We start from the raw sequence: 20,401 nt of genomic DNA on the forward strand, positions 1-20,401 counted from the left end.
CTGCTCCTTATGACACAAGGAAGCTGGCAAGGGGCTGAGAAGGGATGGCCTGCTGGGTGTCATTCTAAGTGTTAAAATGAAAAAACAAGGCCTGTGAAGTGTTGCTCTGTTTAGTGGTGCCAAGTGCAAGGTTTCACCCTTGGAAGCAGAGGAACAGACAGAATTGCCCAATTCCTCCCAGCTGCCTACATTTCTTCCCGGTCTGCTTAGAGAGACTTGGAGCAGTTGGCTTTCTCTTTTTTTTTTCCTTCAAGGGGATTCCTCTTTGAAAACATCTAAACGGAAATCACTCAATCCAGGTTGAAGCCAGACTTAAAACCTAGCAACCCTTTCACGGATGGGGTTCCCTGATGGCTCAGCAGTAAAGAATCTAGCAGGGCAGGAGATGTGAGTTCGATCCTTGGGTCAGCAAGATTCCCCTGGAGGAGGAAATGGCAACCCACTCCAGTATTCTTGGCTGAAGACTCCCGTGGACAGAGGAGCCTCGTGGGCTGCAGTCCATGGGGTGGCAAAGAATCAGACACGACTGAAGTGACTGAGCATGCATGCATGCATGCACCAAGCACCTGTTCAGTCAATGACATGTGGGAGGCCCAGTGGACTTGCAAAGAAACGAGGCCCTGCCCTTGACCATGGGCAAGCCAGCATCAGCATCTGGGCTTCAGGTTCTCTCATTCCTTGCCAGGCATCTCAACACCTAAGGACACTTGCTGATCCACTCTGCAGCATCTCTGAGTGAACTCACAGGTTTGGGGGCACACCCTGAACCTAGAACATTCTCCCATTCCTCCAGTCTTGCCCCAATCACGTCCCCTGGTTGCATTACTCTGATTAGGGGCACAGAGAATCTATGGCGATCCCAGTGACCACTGGCGACTCAGAGCAAAGAGCCAGTCATCTTCTATTCTTACAAGGGTGAATGCAAGTAGTTTGCGTGCAAAGGCTGAGTGCCAGGATGAACACGGGCCTTCAAAATGGAAAGAGAACATGAAAAATTCATATGCAGTCATCTGGTCACTATCCAGAGGATTCTAATGGATGGAAAAGCATGGTTCAGTCCTGAAGCTGGAAGCTCAACTGACATGATAACAAGCAAACACTGCAGGCTTGGGACCTGCATATTTACAATCTCAGAGAAGGCCCATGACCTTAACACTTGTAAACAAGAGGGAGAAGAATGAAAGGACACAACTTTGATGCCCTCCAGCTTAAGGAAAAGCACTTCATGAGTTGGTCCACCTCCCAACAGATAGGAAGTCTGTTTCTTGCAGGCTGGCACCAGCATGACACCCCAGGGAGCACATGGGCTGACTTCTCTGTCGTCTTGGACAGGCTTTATTTTTCTTAAACGGATCTAAATTTATTTCAGAAAAAATGTGCCCAGTAGCAGCACACTACTTTCTACTCACTGCTGGCACTTGTCTGCCTGGAGTTGGCTAGTGCTGGGGAAAGCAAAGAGCAGACAGTGTGAGAGCAGGAAATTTCCTTCCGGCTAGTGTGGAGCACAGGTAAGGGCCGGAATTATTGGGTTGGCCAAAAAGTTTGATCTATGGAAAAACTCAAACGAACATTTTGGCCAACCCGCCCAACCATAAATAAGTATTCTAGAAAGAAGAAGGGCTTCTCAGGTGGCTCAGGGTTAAAGAATCCTCCTGCCAATGGAGGAGACACAAGAGACAATCCCTGGGTCGGAAAGATGCCCTGGAGAAGGAAATGGCAACCCATTCCAATATTCTTGAACTTCTGGGGGAATCTCATGGACAGAGGAGCCTGGTGGGTTTAGTCCATGGGGTTGCAAAGAGTTGGACACAACTGAGAGACTAAGCACACACACTAGGAAGGTTCACCTTTCCCATTCCAAGGAAAGACCAGATTCTTTTCTATTTTGATGTACAGAAAATCGGGGGGAAAAAAAAGGATGTTACAGCCAGAGTTTCCCAAGCCAACGATAAGAATTGGTTATGATAACACACTCTTTAGACAAAACTTTATGTAAAACAGTCTCATCTTCGGGACATTATCATTTATTATTTACAAGCAGTATGAGTGTCACTTATCAAAGTAAATAAATCTAAATGTCTCCTTTCTCCAAGGGTGAAAAATCTTGGCTTAATGGTGTTATAACAATTGCTTAATTTTTATATTAAAAATTATAGTTTCATCTAGTTTCCCTGATAGCTCAGTTGGTAAAGAATCTGCCTGCAATGCAGGAGACCCCAGTTCGATTCCTGGGTCGGGAAGATCCACTGGAGAAGGGATAGGTTACCCACTCCAGTATTCTTGGGCTTCCCTTGTGGCTCAGCTGTTAAAGAATCCACCTACAACGTGGGAGACCCGGGTTCGATCCCTGGATTGGGAAGACCCCCTGGAGAAAGGAAAGGCTACCCACTCCAGTAATCTGGCATGGAGAATTCCATGGAATGTATAGTCCATGGGGTCGGAAAGAGTCGGACATGACTGAGCAACTTTCACTTTCACTGGCGAAGATGCAGTAAGAAAGGAGTAGATTTATCTTCTCATCTGAAACTACCCAAAACACTTGGCCAAAGTATGCGTCAGCGGATTTCAAGACATATTCGGCAATGAAGCACAAGGAACCAAAGACTCAGAAACACACGAGACAACCTCTACCACCCCCACAGATGCCCAAGCCTGCTCTCTGGGTGGTCTTCCAGGCTGTGGCACAGAGAGTCAAGAAACCCAGGGGGAGTCAGGTAGTCTTCCCAACTTGGGAAGGTGGAGCTGGGGGCTCAGGAAGTTCAAGGGTCAGCGGTTACAGGGCAGAGTAGCTGAGAGGACAGCTCCACAGAGACACAGAAGGGCCCCTTGAGTTTCTGGACAACTCACATCAGTGCAGCAGGTGAGGACAGTGTCCACAGCCAAGGAGAGAATTCTACCCAGGACTAGAGGGTACACTACCAGGAGCTCACAGAAGGCCAGGATCAATTCCTGTGCCCACTGCAATTCCCAGGGCATCAGAACACCTGGAAGGGTCATATCATGGTGCTCTGGTGAAACCAGTCCTAGACTAATTGCTGGTCAGGATCCATTTAACAAAGCTGATGAGAAAGATCCAAGATGATCAAGCTCTTTCCAAGTCACATAGTTTCACCCAAGAACAAAGCTTAAGAATATTTATAGAATTTAAAAAAAAAATCCAAGAAGGAAAAATTCACAATGTCAGTCATCTAAAAAACTTCTCAGGCATGTAAATAAGCAGGGATGTACAAGCCATGATGAAGAGGGAATGCAATCAATTGAAGTCAGCCAAGAAAAGCACCAGCAGTTAACAGTTATATAACTATATTCCATATACCAAGAGGCTGGAGAAAAATTGAGTACATCAAATAGAAACAAAGACAAAAAGAGACTTAAATAAAAATTCTAGAGATTAACAATTCAAATGTCTGAGATAAAAATATACTGGATGGGATTAAGAGTAGATTAGATATTGCATATGGAAAGATTAATGGCATGGATTTTCATAGCAGCATTACTCATAGTAGCCAAAAGCTGGAAACAAATGCCCATCAACCAATGAGTAAATAAACTATGACACATTTACATGCTATAATATTATTCAGCCCAAACCAGGAACGAAACACTGATCCAGGAAGGAAATACTGATCCTTACTTTGACATGGATGAACCTCAAAAACATGCTAAGTGAAAACAACTGATAGAAAAAGCCACACAGAATATGATTCCATCTACACAAAATGTCCAGAATAAACAAATCCATGAAACAGAAAGTAGACTAGTGGTTGTCAGGGGCTGGGGAGCATGGATAAGGTGTGACTGCTCATGGGTATGGGTTTCTTTTGAGGGTAAAAGAAAATGCTCTGAAAGTAGTGGTGATGGCTGCACAATTTTGTGAATAGACTAAAACCCACTGAATTGTACACTTTAAAAGAGTAAAATTCACAATATGTGAATTATTAAAGAAGCAGCTGAGGCTCGGAGAAATTCTGTTATTTGCCCCAGTTCATACATCACGTGAGCCACTGAGCCAGGATTTGAACTCAGTTTGGTCTATTCTCCTGGGCTGCTTGGCAACATTTAGAATTTGCAGAAGAGTTTCTAGTGAAGACAACTCCATGCAAGCATTTCCAGAAGCTGGAAGAAAATCAGCAGGAATAGGTGTCAGAGTTAAGGGAAAGAAAATTTCAGGAAAGGAGTGATCAGTAACTCCAAAGGCCACAGAAATAAGGACCAGGATGTGTCACTTAGACTTAATAACCAGGAGGTCATGAGAGGCCTTTGCAGGATTGGGGGGAGGGGAGGCAGTGGAACAGGGAGGGGTTCGCTAGCTGGCAGGGATGGGAGAAGTCATCTGTAAGCAAGGGACAGAGACGAGAATCACAAGATGCCTCTTCCCCAAGCCAGGCTGCAAAGGTGGGGAGAGAAATCGGTCAAGACCATCCTCAGGGAAGTTACACATCAGCAGGGGAGGGAAACACACCTGGACTTCACCTGCCACTCCTCAGTCAGGTGACAGTCGAGGGTTCAAGACTTGATGTAGGCACCACCGGCCAGTGCAGCTCAGCTTATTTGATGTTCAGTAATCTGGAGAAAGGAGAGCTGCCCTTAGAGAGGGATGGAGGAGGCAAGGAGAGGAGGTTGGGGACAGGAATGCTGTGCTCCCAGACTTGTCTACTCTTATTACATAGGTTTCTCTTCACCAGAGCTGGCCTGACATTCTCCTGTGGTAGCCTGGACTCCAATGTTTCTGCTCCTCTGCACGCATATCCAGATGCTTTGAGCTGTTCGTGTTCTCCCAAAATTCATGTGCTAATCCCTAATCTCCAATGAGATGGTATTTTGAGGAGGTGCTCTGGGGAAAGCATTTAGGTCATGAGGGTGAGGCCTCCATGAATGGAATTAGTGGCCTCATGAGAAGAGATACCAGAGAGATGACCTTGTTTTCCCCACATGCTGACAAAGCAAGATTTACCAAGACAGCCCTTGTTGTGTGGAGTATCAGACAAGTCTCAACAAATTTGAAAGGACTCAAATCATCCACTTTTGGCCACCCAATGCAAAGAACTGACTCACTAGAAAAGACCCTGATGCTGAAGACAGGAGAAGGCAATGGCACCCCACTCCAGTACTCTTGCCTGGAAAATCCCATGGACAGAGGAGCCTGGTAGGCTGCAGACCATGGGGTCACTAAGAGTCAGAAATGACTGAGCGACTTCACTTTCCCTTTTCACTTTCATACATTGGAAAAGGAAATGGCAACCCACTCCAGTGTTCTTGCCTGGAGAATCCCAGGGACGGGGGAGCCTGGTGGGCTGCCGTCTATGGGGTCGCACAGAGTCGGACACGTCTGAAGCGATTTAGCAGCAGTAGCAGCAGCAGCTGGGAAAGATTGAAGGCGGGAGGAGAAGGGGATGACAGAGGATGAGATGGTTGGATGGCATCACCGACCTAATGGACATGAGTTTGAGTAAGCTCCAGGAGTTGGTGATGGACAGGGAAGCATGGCGTGCTGCAGTCCATGGGGTCACAAAGAATTGGACACGACTGAGTGACTGAACTGCACTAAACTGAACAAATCATCCAAAGTATGTTCTCTAGCCACAATGGAATTAAATTAGAAATACAATCAGAGAGACCTCTGGAAAGTCTTAAATATCTGCAAACTAAAAAGAATGCTGCTAAATAATCATGGGGAAAGAAGAAATCAGAAAAGGAAACCTGAAAATATTTTCAACTCAATGAAGATGAAAATCCAATATATCAAAATATGTGAATTACAGCTAAAGTAGTATATGAAGGGACATTTACTGTATTAAATGCACATTAGAAAAGCAGAAAGACTTCAAATTAATGACATTAGCTAATTAAAATCAATGCAAGCAGAAGAGATAATGATGATCATGGTAGAAATCTACTGAGAATCAAGTCATACTTCACACTACATACAAAAAAAATTAAATGGATCACAGATGTAAATATAAAACCTATAAGTATTTTAGAATAAAATGTAGGAGAAAATCTTTATGAACTTGGGTTATATAAAGATTTTTAAAGATAATACTAAAAATATGGTCCATAAAAGAAAAAATCATGAATTGGACTTCATGAACATTAAGAACTTCTAATCTTCAAAAGACATTGTTAGGGAAGTGCAAAACAAAACATAAATTGTGGAGAAAAGAAAATTGCAAATCACATACCTGAAAAAATGGTGACCAGAATATATAGAAACTCTCAAAATTCAATAAAATACCTTCCAATTGAAATGGCAAAAGATTGGAATATTTTAAGGAAGAATATATACAGATGTCAAATAAACATAAAAAAGATGTTCAACATTTTAATGTCATTAGTTGCCAGGTAAACGCAAATTAAAGCCATGAGATACTGCTATGCACCCATTATAATGTTTATTATCGAAAAGACTGACCATACCAAGGGTTGGCATGGACATGGAGGAACTGGATCTCTTGGACATCACTGACGGGAATATAAAACGGTACAACCACCTTGGGAAACAGACTGGAAAACTTTTAAGCAGACTTAAAAGCTAAACACATAGCTACCATATGACTCAGGCATTCCACTCTCAGCTGTTTGCCAAGAAAAATGAAAGCAGAGGTCTGTACCAAGGCTTGTACAAATGTGCATGGTAGCTTCACTTATAACAGCCAAATCCCTGGGAGAAATCTCCAAAGTGTCTCAATAGGTAAATGGATAAACTGTGGTACTTACACAGTGGAGCTCTATTCACTGATAAAAAGGCATGGACTACTGCTTCAGTAGATCTCAACGCCTTCCTTCCTTCCTCTCCTTTCCTCTCTCTGTTTTCTTTTTCCCTTCTCCCCTCTCTTTGTCTTCATTGACATGGATTTAAATTTTTTAACCGCTCATTTCAACCTTTCCCTGCGTATGTCTTGTTGGAAGTTTACAGGAACAGCCTGACTTGACCCATGTGGACAGCTGCAAGAGCAAAGGATTCCCACACCATGAAGTTTGCAACAACTAACCATGCCTCTCCCTCAACTTGCCTTTAAAAGTGCTTTGCTGAAATCCTTGGAGCAGTTCTGGGTTTTCAGAGCACAAACTACCAGTCTCCTTGCAGGCTCTGCAATTAACCTTTTCCTGCTCCAAACTCCGATGTTTCAGTTTGTTTTGCCTCATTGTGCGTCAGGCACACAAATCTGCCTTTGGTAACAGGCTCTGTCTCCTGACCCTCTTCATGTGTGACTTTGGATTACTTCCTATACATTTTTAAAATTTACTGGAAACATTATTAATAAGGTCATTATTCCCCAAGGTTTCTGGTTCATAGCGCAGCAAATAGAGTGCAGTTTTGGGATTCAAAGTGTCTATGTTAAAACAAAGGCTCTACTATTTATTTCCTGTGACTTTTGGGCAAGTTAATGAAAATCTATGAAGCTCAATTTCCTCACATACAAAGGAAGAGGCAATATCGTACCCATCTCCCAGTTACTGTGGGCATTACATAAATGAATACATTTAAAGACCTAAGGACAGTACCAGGTATACAGTAAGAACTCAAACTTTAGCTGCTATTATTGCTACTATTTTTGTGTTTAAAGGTTACACTGCATTCTGTTCTACAAAGAGGCTGATGTCTTACAATATGAATTTCCATAATAGGTAATTTTCAACTTTCATGTGACATTATATAGCTTGTTCATATCCGTATGTAAATAAATAAAATAACAAGTATTTGATATCCACAGTTTGTCTTTTTCTCTTTTTGGAAAATATTATCTCTTGAGGTATGATCTCCAAAATCTGTTTTTCAATTATAAATTATCTCAGGTGCTGTTGGATTAGCAGATACTCCTACACAGAGAGGATCCTACCCACTAAATGTAGCATTAATAACATTTTTTTAAAGACAAAATGATGCCAACAGCTGGTTCATTTCAGTTAGAGTCAGAACACAGCCATACACGTACGTCAAGCCCTGGAACAGTCTTGCATACCACGTGGGCTGGCATTGCTCCATTAATGACATTTGAACAAAATGAATTCCAAGTTCAAGTCTCCTCAGATAAGATAGTTCACATTTCTTAAATACCTGGTGAATGAAGCTTGGTGCTTGAAGCCACTGTCCTCTTAGGAGATGAAACTGCAGGTTTATTGGCATCTTGCTCTTTTTGTACTTCTTTCTTGGCTCCTATAAATAGTTTAAAAAGAGAGAAAGAAACAAAGAGAGCTCATTACAATCAAAACGGTTAACACAAATTGTTTGTGGAAAGGGAAGCTTAACAAAAGGCACACAGAACAAAATAATATTTGGGTGATTTGTTGCTATAGTCACCACCTCCTGTGCTTCAGGAATGACACGCTTGTTTATAGCAAAGGGAATTTTGTTATGAGCGGTCAGAGGAATAAGTACACTACTGTCTCTGACATGATGAAAACCGCCCCTGTCTCTGGGGGTCACCGCACCCCAAGGACCCTGACAAACTATGTGGGAATTAAAATTGCACTGTCCTCAGCCACCAACTCAGTCGGCCTGTCTCCTTGCCAAAACAAATTTTCAGAAGATGGATAAGGAAGCTGTAGCTGAATCTAACTGCTAATGACTCCAGCATCATGAGAGCTGAGCCTCGGGGGACTCAGTCTGCCTCTAATTAATTTCCACGCAGCTGGTCCACAGAGGTGACCTGGAGAGCCTCCGAGTTCTGTCTCTGCTGCAGCTGAGCCTTTGTGGGACCAGATGGCAGAGGCAGCCGCAGCAGCACGGGACATCTTGAACTTGGGCTCAATATAAGAACAGGCACTCGGGACATGGTCCCATTTCTCCCTTGTGTGCTGGGCACAGACCCTCACCTCACATCCCCTTCATCAGAAAATCAAAGAATGATGGATGGAAGATAAGAGAAGTAACACCAACCTGGGTGTACCTAGAACCTGTCTCCACCTCAGGAACATTTATTATGCCATTTCAAAAATAAACCGTGGGCTTCCCTGGTGGCTCAGTGGTAAAGATCCAACTGCCAATGCAGGAGACGCAGGTTCGATGTCTGATCTGGGAAGATCGCACGTGCTAAGCCCACGTACCACAACGACTGAAGCCTGCACACCTAGAGCCCACGCTCAGAAACAAGAGAAGCCATCGCAATGAGAAGCTCGTGCACTGCAGTGAGTGGCCCCTGCTCGCCGCAACTAGAGATAGCCCGCACACAGAAGCAAAGACCCAGCACAGCCAAAAATAATAAATACATAAATTTCAAAAAACCCCAAACATTGTGATTAAAAAAATAAATAAATAAACCCCAGTGATGGTGATGGTCCCTTAGAAGCAGAATACAAACTTCCCTCTTCACTCCCAGCCCCGCATCCTTACTCCCCCTTTAGCGGTAACCACTGCTAGCAGTTTGCATTTATTCTTCCAGACATTTTTCTAGGTATTTATAAACATACCTACACAAATATATATATGGCTATTAATTAATAAAATGAATTGCATACTGCGATTTCTTTTTATCTACCCACAATTTTCAAGATCCTTTTCATATCAGTGCATTTACAGATCTTTTAAAAATGTCATATCTTATTAAGGGGCAAAGAAGCAGTATAATTTACCCATCCTCCGGTTGATGAGCATTTAGAGTGTTTACAGTCGTTAGCTACTAAAAAAGATAAATGTGCTATGTAAGCAGTTTTCTACTTGTTTCTTTGTAAGCATGTATTGGCCTCTTTACAGAATGAATGCACAGATACACTTTTGCCGGATTAAGAGTCTGCTCATTTGCAGTATCACCAGACATAGCCCAGTTGTCCTCCACCCAAAGCTGCTAATTGACATTCCCAACCAAGTGTGGGAGACCAGTTCTTTGTACACGTCCCATGCCCTACTGACACTGAAGTCTCCGTCATTTTAATTTTCTGCCAAACGCTTGGAATCTTTTTAAATTGGTCATATGCATTTATTTGAAAATGGCCTCATTAAACCCTTTACCCATTTTTCTTATTGATGTGTAAGAATTCTTCATTTATACTAGATATTAATCCTTTGCCTGCTCTACAAATTACATTTTCCAAGTTTCACTTTTTACAATTTATTTATAGTACCTTTTGTTGTACTGTATTTTTAAATTTTCAATATGTCCAAATATGTCAACTTTCCCTTACACCTTTAAAAGCATTATTAGAGATTATTTATATGCATGTGTGTATGCAAGTGTATGCATGTGCGTGTGTGTGTGTGTGTGTGTGTGTGTGCCCATGTACATGATTGGAGAGGGGTCATTTCCGGGCTTTGCAGAGGGAGGCAAGTATTTGCAACCAACCTCTCTCTACTTTTCTGAACTGATTGGGCTCCTGCTTCTCCTGACCCCATCGGGCCTGCTTCACCCCCTCCCTCTGTGTCCACTTGCCTCCTCCTCTTCCTCCTACATGTTGCTGGTGCTCAAACTTGCTGTACTTCCTCCCATTGCAGGCACATTCTCTTGACTGCACATTCCTGCATGGAATGTGCCTCCCCAAACCTTGAGCTTGGTTCACTCACCTGCTCATTCAGATCCCAGCACAGCCAACAGTCTCCAGGGAGGCAGTGACTGGCACAACAGGTAAAACAGCCTTCCTGCCACCTGACACTCTCCCCTTACCTGCTTCATTCCTCTTTGCATCACTTACCACCATCCAAAACAGATCCACGAATCTGTCTGCTTGCTGTCTACCTTCCTCACTAGAATATAAACTTCAGCCAGATGATGCACCCTGCCCTGGACAGCGTGGCCATTCAGTCAATGCCCAATGTCCCCTCCATTTCCCACTGGGCTCTTTTCAAGACAACTCGTGCCCAGGCACTTAGGAGCTACAGGAGGCTGGACCCTCGGGGTCCTGAAAGCTCAGCCCCCATGCCACTCCACCGAAGCCACACCCGCCCTGCGGAGGATCCAACTTTTGGCTCATGTCACTCTCGCTCCCTCAGCTCAGATCTTAGGTTTCAAGTAACACAGAAAGTCACCCAGACTCCTGGGAGCTCATAAGGAGAGTGTTAAAGGCCAAAGTGTGAGCTAAACACAAAACACAACACTTTGAAGGGAAACAAAACATAGATATTTATTCAGAGTTTCAATACTTTCCATCCAGCCTTCATGGAATGCTCTTTGGCAGCTTCTATCAAAAATTTACACATTGATAGACTTGACTCAGCAATTCTGCTTCTACAGATCTCCCTTCAGAATACAAGCGTGAAAAGGTGTATGTTCAAAGACATTTCATACATCATTCACAATGATAAAGACATGAAAATAACCAATATGCACATGGGGAATGGTTAAATAAACTATGGCATGTTCATATGATGTAGCACTATGCCGCCAATAAAAACAATGAGGTTGCTTTATATTATACTGGCATGGAAAGATGTTCACGAGAAATAAAAAGCTATTTGTTGAACAGTATGCATGTTATTATCCCATTTTTAATGCACAAAGATATTATCTATATTACAGCTGTAAATGGGACTTCCTCGTAGCTCACACTGTAAAGAATCTGCCTGCAATGCAGGAGACCAGCGTTCGATCCCTGGGTTGGGAAAATCCTCTGGAGAAGGGTATGGCAATCCACTCCAGCATTCTTGCTTGGAGAATCCCATGGACAGAGGAGCCTGGTGGGCTACAGTCCATGGGGTCACAAAGAGTCAGACACAACTGAGCAACTAACACATACAGCTGTAAATATATAAAAATTTTTGAAAGATTGTTTCCTAGTTTTGTTGTTGTTGTTTAGTTGCTAAGTCATGTTCAACTCTTCGACCCCATGGACTGCAGCACACCAGACTTCCCTGTCCTCCACTATCTCTGGGAGTTTGCTCAAATTCATGTCCACTGAGTTGATGATGCCATTCAACCCACTCATCCTCTGCTGTCCCCTTCTTCTTTTGCCTTCAATCTTTCCCAGCATCAGAGTCTTTTCCAATGAGTCAGCTCTTTGCATCAGATGTCCAAAGTACTGGAGCTTCATCAACAGTCCTTTCAATGAATACTCAGGGTTGATTTCTTTAGGATTGACTGGTTTGATCTCCTTGTAGTCCAAGGGACTCTCAGGAGTCTTCTCCAACACCACAATTCGAATGCATCACCTTCTTTGGTGCTGAGCCTTCTTTATGGTCCAACTCTCACATCTGTACATGACTACTAGAAAAACCAAAGCTTTGACTAGACGGACCTTTGTCAGCAAGTGATGTCTCTGCTTTTTAATACACTGTCTAGGTTTGTCATTGTTTTCTTTCCTAAGAGCAAGAGTATTTTAATTTCATGGCTGCAGTCACTGTGCACAGTGATTTAGGAGCCCAAGAAAATAAAATCTGTCACTGCTTCCACTTTTTCCCCTTCATGAAGTGATGGGACCAGATGCCATGATCTTAGTTTTCTGAATGTTGAGTTTTAAGTCAGCTTAAAATATTACCAGTTTTAAAATATTTTTGATAATGGTTACTTCTGAGCAGTAGGATCAAGGGAATTTTACTTCTTGTTTTCATATGCTTCTGCATTATTTCCACTTTTAATGAAGATCTCATACATTGTTTTTATAATAAAAAACAAAAGTCATGAAACCGAAAACAAAATGAAAATAATTTGTCTGCTCTATGAAGGAATAAGGAAAGCAACCAGCTGAGTACAAACAATTCCACAAGCATAACTTTGACCGAAAGTTTCACGATCCTGTCCCCGTAGGAACACAGACTGCTGAGAAAATTCCTCTGTGGTTCAGGGAACTCTTGATGGCACAGAAAATTAGGGCAATTAGTCAAGAATACAGTGGCTTTTGCAATTTTCTTGCAATCTGGACTCAGAGTAAATAATTTTTAAGTACACTGTAAACTTTCATTTTACTCTGTAAGATCCCAGAGTACCTGCTGAAATGGAGCAGGACCCTATGGTCCTTGCCCTCGCATCCTACCCACTGCCCCATGTCCTCTGCCTGTCTTCTGTCTGTGGAAATGCTGGCCTCCCTCCGGTCTCAGAGAAGAAGTCACAGAGCTTCATTTGAAACAGTCACTGACAGCAGTCAGCTATTTCCAGACCATCCCTAAAGTGTTTCACCATAAACAGAGCAGCAAACAGCCTCCCAAAGGCTTAGGTTGAAAGGAGCTCCCTGGCAAAGCTCCTGTAGACAGCTCCGTGGTAGAGGAAAGAACAGCATGTGAGCTCAGCTTCTCCTGGACACGGGCCTTCCATGTGCAAGACTCCAACATGTGCTGCTCCAACCTTGTGTTTTCCTACAACCTGTTCATCACAGATGCTTAACGCCAAGTCCACCTGAGCGGAGCCCTGAGCCCAGGACCAGAGCCCCGCCAATCAAGAGCGGTGGACAAGCATGAGGCTGTCCTCTTAAAAATGTGATGACAAATGACAACGGCTAATTCAGAATCCTCAGGGAGCACATCAAAATGAAAAGAAAAATTCGATTATAGATAATGGTTACAAAAATGCTCTATACTTTTTTTTCGTAAAAAGAAAAATGCTATATACCTTTTTTTAAATAAAATGAGCACTTCAAAAAAAAAAATCAAAGGGAATTTTCACAGGCTCTTAACCTCACACACAATGGGCCACCCATCCTTGAAAATAAATCTCAATATAAGTAAGAAAAGATAAGAAACAAAAAGATAAAGAAACATTCACAGCCACAGACTTGATGCTCCAACAGTCTAACCTTCTCATTCTATCCACTTATGAGAGTGGAGCTAATGGAGCTAATTTTAATTCCCCTAGCCCAACAGACTGGCCCAGATGTCATGAAAGGCCCTGTTAGGAAGAGGAACAGGAAGAAAAATGAAAGGTAAATGTGACAACAATGCAAGTTGTGATTATCAGGCAATGGAACTGCAGAAGGTGAATAGGAAAACAGGAATGATGTAACCAGGAAGCAGGGATTCTGTTGTCACTTAGGAGACGAATAGGATGAGGGACCATTTCAAGGGAAGATTTATAGGGACTGAAAGGGATGAGGAAAGGAAATATTATCTAGATAAAAACACAACAAATAAAAGAGGAACCTGGATGAGTTATAAATGAGAAGGGGGGTGGGTGAGACAGGACTCCAGAGGGGTTGCAGAGATAAGAGAAAGAAACAGGTTTTAGCTGCCAATAGTAATATATTTTTTGGGCTGCAACTCTTGGCTTGCAGAGTCTTAGTTCCCTGACTAGGGATCGAACCTACGCCCATTGCAGTGGGCTCTCAGAGTCTTAACCACTCGATGGCCAGGGAATTGCCATGCCAATAGTAATTTTAAAAAATCAACAGAAATATCTGACATTGGTGGGGAATGGAGTTAACGTGAGAAACAATCTAAATATACTTGAAAAGAGGCTAGATTTAAACTATTAAAGGTTCATTCCATTTCCTCCACCCTTTATTGCATATGTGAGGGAAGTGGAAATTCAAAGTAGAATAAAGGAGATTTCTGTGCTCAAATAAAGACCTACAAAAATCAGACTCATAACAGAGATCTAATTATTTCCTGGGATAATAGCAGGGATAATTTAACTCTGAAGACTGTTGTGAAAAGGTAAGAATAAAAGAATGAAGGAGTGGGGTTTGGGGGAAAATATCACATCTGTTTAAAAGTTTTAGAATCCCCAAGTATGGACTTCCCTGGCGGTTCAGACAGTAAAGAATCTGTCTGCAATGCAGAAGACCTAGGTTCGATTCCTGGGTCTGGAAGATCCCGTGGAGAAGGAAATGGCAACCCACTCCAGGATTCTTGCCTGAAGAATCCCATGAACAGAGGAACCTGGTGGGCTACAGTCCATGGGGTTGAAAGAGTCAGATACAACTGAGTGACTAAACCACCAGCACCCACAACTGTCCTCAATCTTTCAGAGTAACTTTCTCAAATGGTCCTCATCCTCCTCACCCAACTTATCTTCCAGTCAGGAGATCTCTTTCAAACCACCCAGCACCACCCCACCAGAACCTGAAGCTCCTTTTCCTTGGAGGTTCCTAACTTTTGGCTGATATACTCTAACACTGTTCCTTGCTGTCACCTACAGCAATAGTTACTGACTTTCACTTACTCCGAGACACGGTCCTCCTCTTACCCCAGGTCCTGCCATCATGCTGGGAAATGTCCATAATCCCATGCACAACTCATTTGACATCCCAGCCTTTCAGTACTTAGACAACTGCCACTCTTGCTAGGGTCTTCCCAGTAGTCATGTACGGATGTGCAAGTTGGACTATAAAGAAGGCTAAGCACCCAAAAATTGATGCTTTCAAGTTGTGGTGCTGGAGAAGACTCTTGAGAGTCTCTTGGACAGCAAAGATATCAAACCAGTCAATCCTAAAGGAAATCAACCCTGAATATTCATTGGAACGACTGATGCTGAAGCTCCAACACTTTGGCCACTTGATGTGAAGAGCAGACTTATTAGAAAAGACCCTGATGCTGGGAGAGAGTGAAGGCAAAAGGAGAAGGGTGGCAGAGGATGAGATGGTTAGATTGCATCGCTGACTCAATGGACATGAATCTGAGCAAACTCCAGCAGATAGTGGAGGACAGGGGAATCTGGTAGGCTACAGTCCACAGGGTCACAAAGAGTCAGGACATGTCTTAGCGACTGAACAACAACATCTCTTGCCAGGCACCTATAATCAGGAAACCTGGGTATCACCCTGCACCTTGGATCACCTAGAACCTTACCTCTGAAATTCACACACCCCACTTTGGCTACAAATTTCTTCTTACAGTTGGTCATTTGGCTAAACCTAGAATTCTGATGTGGCAATCATTCCCCTGGGGATTGAAAAGGCATCTTTCTTTTAGTTTTCAGGGGTGCTTTGGAAAGTTAGGTACTACTCTAAATTTCAACCTTGGTACCTCTTCTTTTTCCCAGTCTTATGAAATCTCATGATGTGCCCATCCTGTATGAGTCTTTTTTCATTCATTATGCTGGGTACCTGGTAGGCTGTTCCAGTCCTACAACTGAGGGAAATTTTCTTAAAATGTTGCTTTCACAATTTCCTCCCCTTTGATTTCTCTATTTTCTTTTTTATTTAAATTGGAGTATAGTTGCTTCACAACGTTGTGTTTCTAATGTGCAACGAAGTGAACTAACTCTATGTATACATATAGCCCCTCCCTCTTGGACCTCCCTCCCACCCATCAGGAGGCACCAGGGAATTTTTAATTTTTTTATTTGGGCACTTTTAATACTAAGTAGATCATATTTGTATGGAGAAAACGTTAGCTCTGAAAGGCACAATTTTATTGTGTTCTTGAATTAATGTGAAAGTAAATTACTGGATAGAATAAGACAAATAATTCAGACCATTTCTTTCATTTGAACTTACCTAACTAAAACTGACACAGTGAATAAAACCCAATTTCTATTTGCTGCTGCTCAGTCGCTTCAGTCGTGTCCAACTCTGTGCGACCCCATAGACGGCAGCCCACCAGGCTCCGCCGTCCCTGGGATTTTCCAGGCAAGAATACTGGAGTGGGTTGCCATTTCCTTCTCCAGTGCATGAAAGGGAAAAGTGAAAGTGAAGTCGCTCAGTCGTGTCCGACTCTTAGCGACCTCCTGGACTGCAGCCTACCAGGCTCCTCCGTCGTTTCAAAAATCAAAGTACTTTTCTCACCATGATTTACTTATTCACATTTTCTTAGGACCTAACAGATCACACAGTCTTGATTCCCCAGGAGAACTGGATTATTTTCGTCCCACAAATCCATCACAGGAACAGCTTTATTCATTTTGTTTCTGTGTGAAAGTGATTTCTCATTACTCACTTAGGACGTCATGCCTGTTTATTATGTGGGGAGAAACAGATACTGGAGGAGAAATGAAAAAGGGAAAATAAGAAGTGGTTTCAAAATGTCAGGAATTCACCTGACTGTAAGGACTATGGTACCATAATTCTGTAATCTTTTTTACAGCCTATGTTATGATCATCTTTTATGATAATATTCATCTTTTTCTTCAAAATGTAAACTGCTGCTGCTGCTGCTAAGTCGCTTCAGTCGTGTCCGACTCTGCGCGACCCTATAGACGGCAGCCCACAAGGCTGCGCCGTCCCCGGGATTCTCCAGGCAAGAATACTGGAGTGGGTTGCCATTTCCTTCTCCAGTGCATGAAAGGGAAAAGTGAAAGTGAAATCGCTCAGTCGTGTCCGACTCTTAGCGACCCCATGGACTGTAGCCTACCAGGCTCCTCCATCCATGGGATTTTCCAGGCAAGAGTACTGGAGTGGGGTGCCATTGCCTTCTCCAAAATGTAAACTACCAACGTGGTAAATGATAACTCACAATTGAGACAGTAGCCACTATAAAATAGAAGCTATGGTGATAAAATAAAAATTTTGCAGCTAGATCCCCAGGCTTGAAGTCAACCCAGAAATCTTCTGGTTTCATTACCCTTAGAAAGTGACTTGATCTCTCTAATCCACAGCTTCCTAATCCATAAAGTAAGCTTAAGAATAGTACCAGCACATCGTAATAAGTGAGGATGCAATGAGATGGTGGGTATAGCAAGCATACAGTAAGTACTCAAAAAATGCTGGCAATTATTATTATAGTTGCTCATCCATGAACCATGACATCAGTTTGGCCATTGTCCAGCTTGGATATACAGCAAGGTATTGTCACATTGTTGTTGTTCAGTTACTTAGTCATGTCTGACTCTTTGCAACCTCATGGATTGTGGCACGCCAGGACTACAGAAAGAACTTCAGCTTCAGCATCAGTCCTTCCAATGAATATTCAGGACTGATTTCCTTTAGGACTGACTGATTTGATCTCCTTGCTGTCCAAGGAACTCTGAAGAGTCTTCTCCAACACCACAGTTCAAAAGCATTGATTCTTTGGGGCTCAGTCTTCTCTGTCACATTACTTATTCTGCTCTCCTTCATCCCCATCAACCTGCCATGTGGGGTGTTCAACAGTCAGAGCTACTTCTAGACTGGGGGGCTCTATATTTCATAGTCCTGTGTCTGGTGGTCATATACTGGCTTCTCATGTCCATCATGGGCTTTAGATTCTGATCAGCTGCTGGAGAGATTACTGATAACAAAGTGTGGGGCCTGAAGTAGTTCTTGACACAAATACGCTGATCAAAGATGAACACAGGAAGACTCTGCAATGTCCAAGAAATGTGTGATGTTTTGGCAGTTATCTTAGAAAAGGAATGGCTGGCATTTGTTTCTTTCTTATTATATTTTCACTTTTTCTAGCTCCCCCCAACGTCATCACCCAAAGACGGTAAATAGGGCATTTGGTATTTCATCAGCGTAAGGTAGCTAGTAAAACATACAAATCTGGAGAGAACTGGGAAGTTTTAAACACTGACATGTAATTAAACGTGCCGTGCTCATCAGGCTACGAGATGGGGCTACAGCACGGAAGCATTTCGCATAACAAGGCATTTACAGTTCAGGAGGCAGAGTGCTGAGGCACATAAATGTCAGAAATCACAATGGAGAAGCAGCTCCACAGGACCATTGGCACTAATTACTGCTGGCCCAGCTCCCATAGCTCTTGGAGGCTGACAAGCAGAGTGGGCACAATACCAGGTGTGTAACCTTTGAGACGTAATACGTGCATATACTCTTAAATGAGAGTTAGGGTTTTCTGCCCTACTTTGGAGGGGCTACCACATCATTCCAGGTTTCACACCAGCCTACAGGGGGCTTAACAGCAAGTGAGTCGCGGCATTTTATAAATTCTCGCTGGTACGATGGGCACGTCCCATCGCGCCTCCCAAATCATCAAAAATATCATCCGTGCTGCTGCTTCCATGAGAGAAACAGCAGATTAAGAGAAATATATCTTGTTCCTTACCTGGATCATTCTGTGACATTTCGATGATAATTTTTAAATAGCCCTCGAGGCCACTAAACTGCCCAGAGGACGAGGTTATCAGAGCTTTAAACTCAAGTGCCCACACACAAAATCAAACTGTCCCAGTGAACCACCTAAGGGGCAATGTTTGTGTGATGATGAAGGCCGGGGGGACCCACCAGTAAAATTAGTGACTGAGGAAGCAGCTGTAAATTTTCTGTACTTTTTTATTTTTGACCCTGTCTTTTTACCAGCTTTCCAGTTCTTCCACAAAAGGGTTGAAAGGGGAGAGGAGGCTGCACGTTTTCAAATTAACAAGGTATCTAGTGGTCAGCAGCCTAGGTTCAAGACTTTCAGGGGGGAGGGAGACCTGGGAACCTCTAATATTTACAAAGAGGGAATCTACATGGTCACCTGCACAGAACGCCATCCCCACTCCTGCCGCCTGGCAACTTGGACTGACCAGTTAGGTCTCTCCTGCATGCTTTTTGCACACTACGTTAGGTCTGTTAAATACGCCTCCACCGTACACTCAGCGTGTGTGTGGGTGTGTGTGTCTACCCAGTTGGGTCCAACTCTTTGCGACCCCATGGACTATAGCCCTTCAAGCTCCTCTGTCCAAGGGATTTCCCAGGCAAAACACTGCAGTGGGTTGCCATTTCCCACTCCAGGGGATCGACCCAACCCAGGGATCGAACCCAAGTCTCCTGTGTCTCCTGCACTGCAGGTACATTTTTTACTGCTGAGCCACTGGGGAAGCCTGTTACACTCAGCATAACCATAATTAAATACATGTGTAAGTATGAGTTTTATGCTTTTCTCTCCCATGACACCAGCAGCTCTGTAGAAGCAAGGACTGTGTCTGTCCCATTCACGTGATGTCCCCCAGCATCCAACACAGAGCTCAACTCAGAGAAGGTGCTCTCAAAACTTCCATGGAATGAATGGATGCCCTTCCACAGCTCCCCTGACTTTGCCCCCACCCCAGAGTGACTGAGCTGGACTCTGGGGTCACAGCATGGGACTTACAGTGCCTTCTGGCTGCTGGCCAGCCAGAACAGCAAACAGGCCTTCCAGGACACCCACAAATACCACCCTCTGAACCATGCAATGGATAGTCACTCCATCCATCATCCCGCCATATTTTCCTGTCTCTGGGACCTCATGCAAAGGAACAGGTCTCAAATGTATCGCCTTTATTTTTCTCCCACTAATGTTCTTTCTAACACTTCTACTCTCCTGTAAACTCCTCCACCCTCAAGCCATTGCAGGTCCCTCTGTTGGCTTCACAAGGACTGATGAGCTAAAGCTGGGGGCACCATGGGGACCCCATCTCAGGGAGAACACAGTCAACACCAAGTGATGATGCCCCCTGTACTGAAGAGCCCAGTGCAGCCTAATTGCTCTGAACTTGTCCCCTGCAGGTCCCACACCAGGGTCAGCATGGGCTTCCACACTGTGAGGTGCCATGACGCTCTCACTGTCAGAACGATAACAGCCTCTCAGAGTCGTTTCCATTAAAGGAGCATACGTCACCTGCTATAGTAAGAACAACCCCCCAACATCCAGATCCAAGATGCCCATGGCAAAGTGAGCCCTTTACCCATCCTGTCTTGTCCT

General features: G+C 43.5%; 1 protein-coding gene across 1 annotated transcript in view; it reads right to left on the bottom strand.

The window, feature by feature from the left end:
• Positions 1–20,401, bottom strand: part of MTUS2 (microtubule associated scaffold protein 2) — a 369,436-nt gene that overhangs the window by 111,803 nt on the left and 237,232 nt on the right. The window contains exon 7 of the mRNA XM_081549337.1: positions 8,060–8,158. Within this exon, the coding sequence (XP_081405463.1) occupies positions 8,060–8,158 (99 nt within the window). The remainder of the gene's footprint in view (positions 1–8,059; positions 8,159–20,401) is intronic.

The sequence above is a fragment of the Giraffa tippelskirchi genome, chromosome 12 (assembly GCF_054371585.1).
Source record: "Giraffa tippelskirchi isolate mGirTip1 chromosome 12, T2T-mGirTip1v1.2.pri, whole genome shotgun sequence".
NCBI classification, from domain to species: Eukaryota; Metazoa; Chordata; class Mammalia; order Artiodactyla; family Giraffidae; genus Giraffa; species Giraffa tippelskirchi.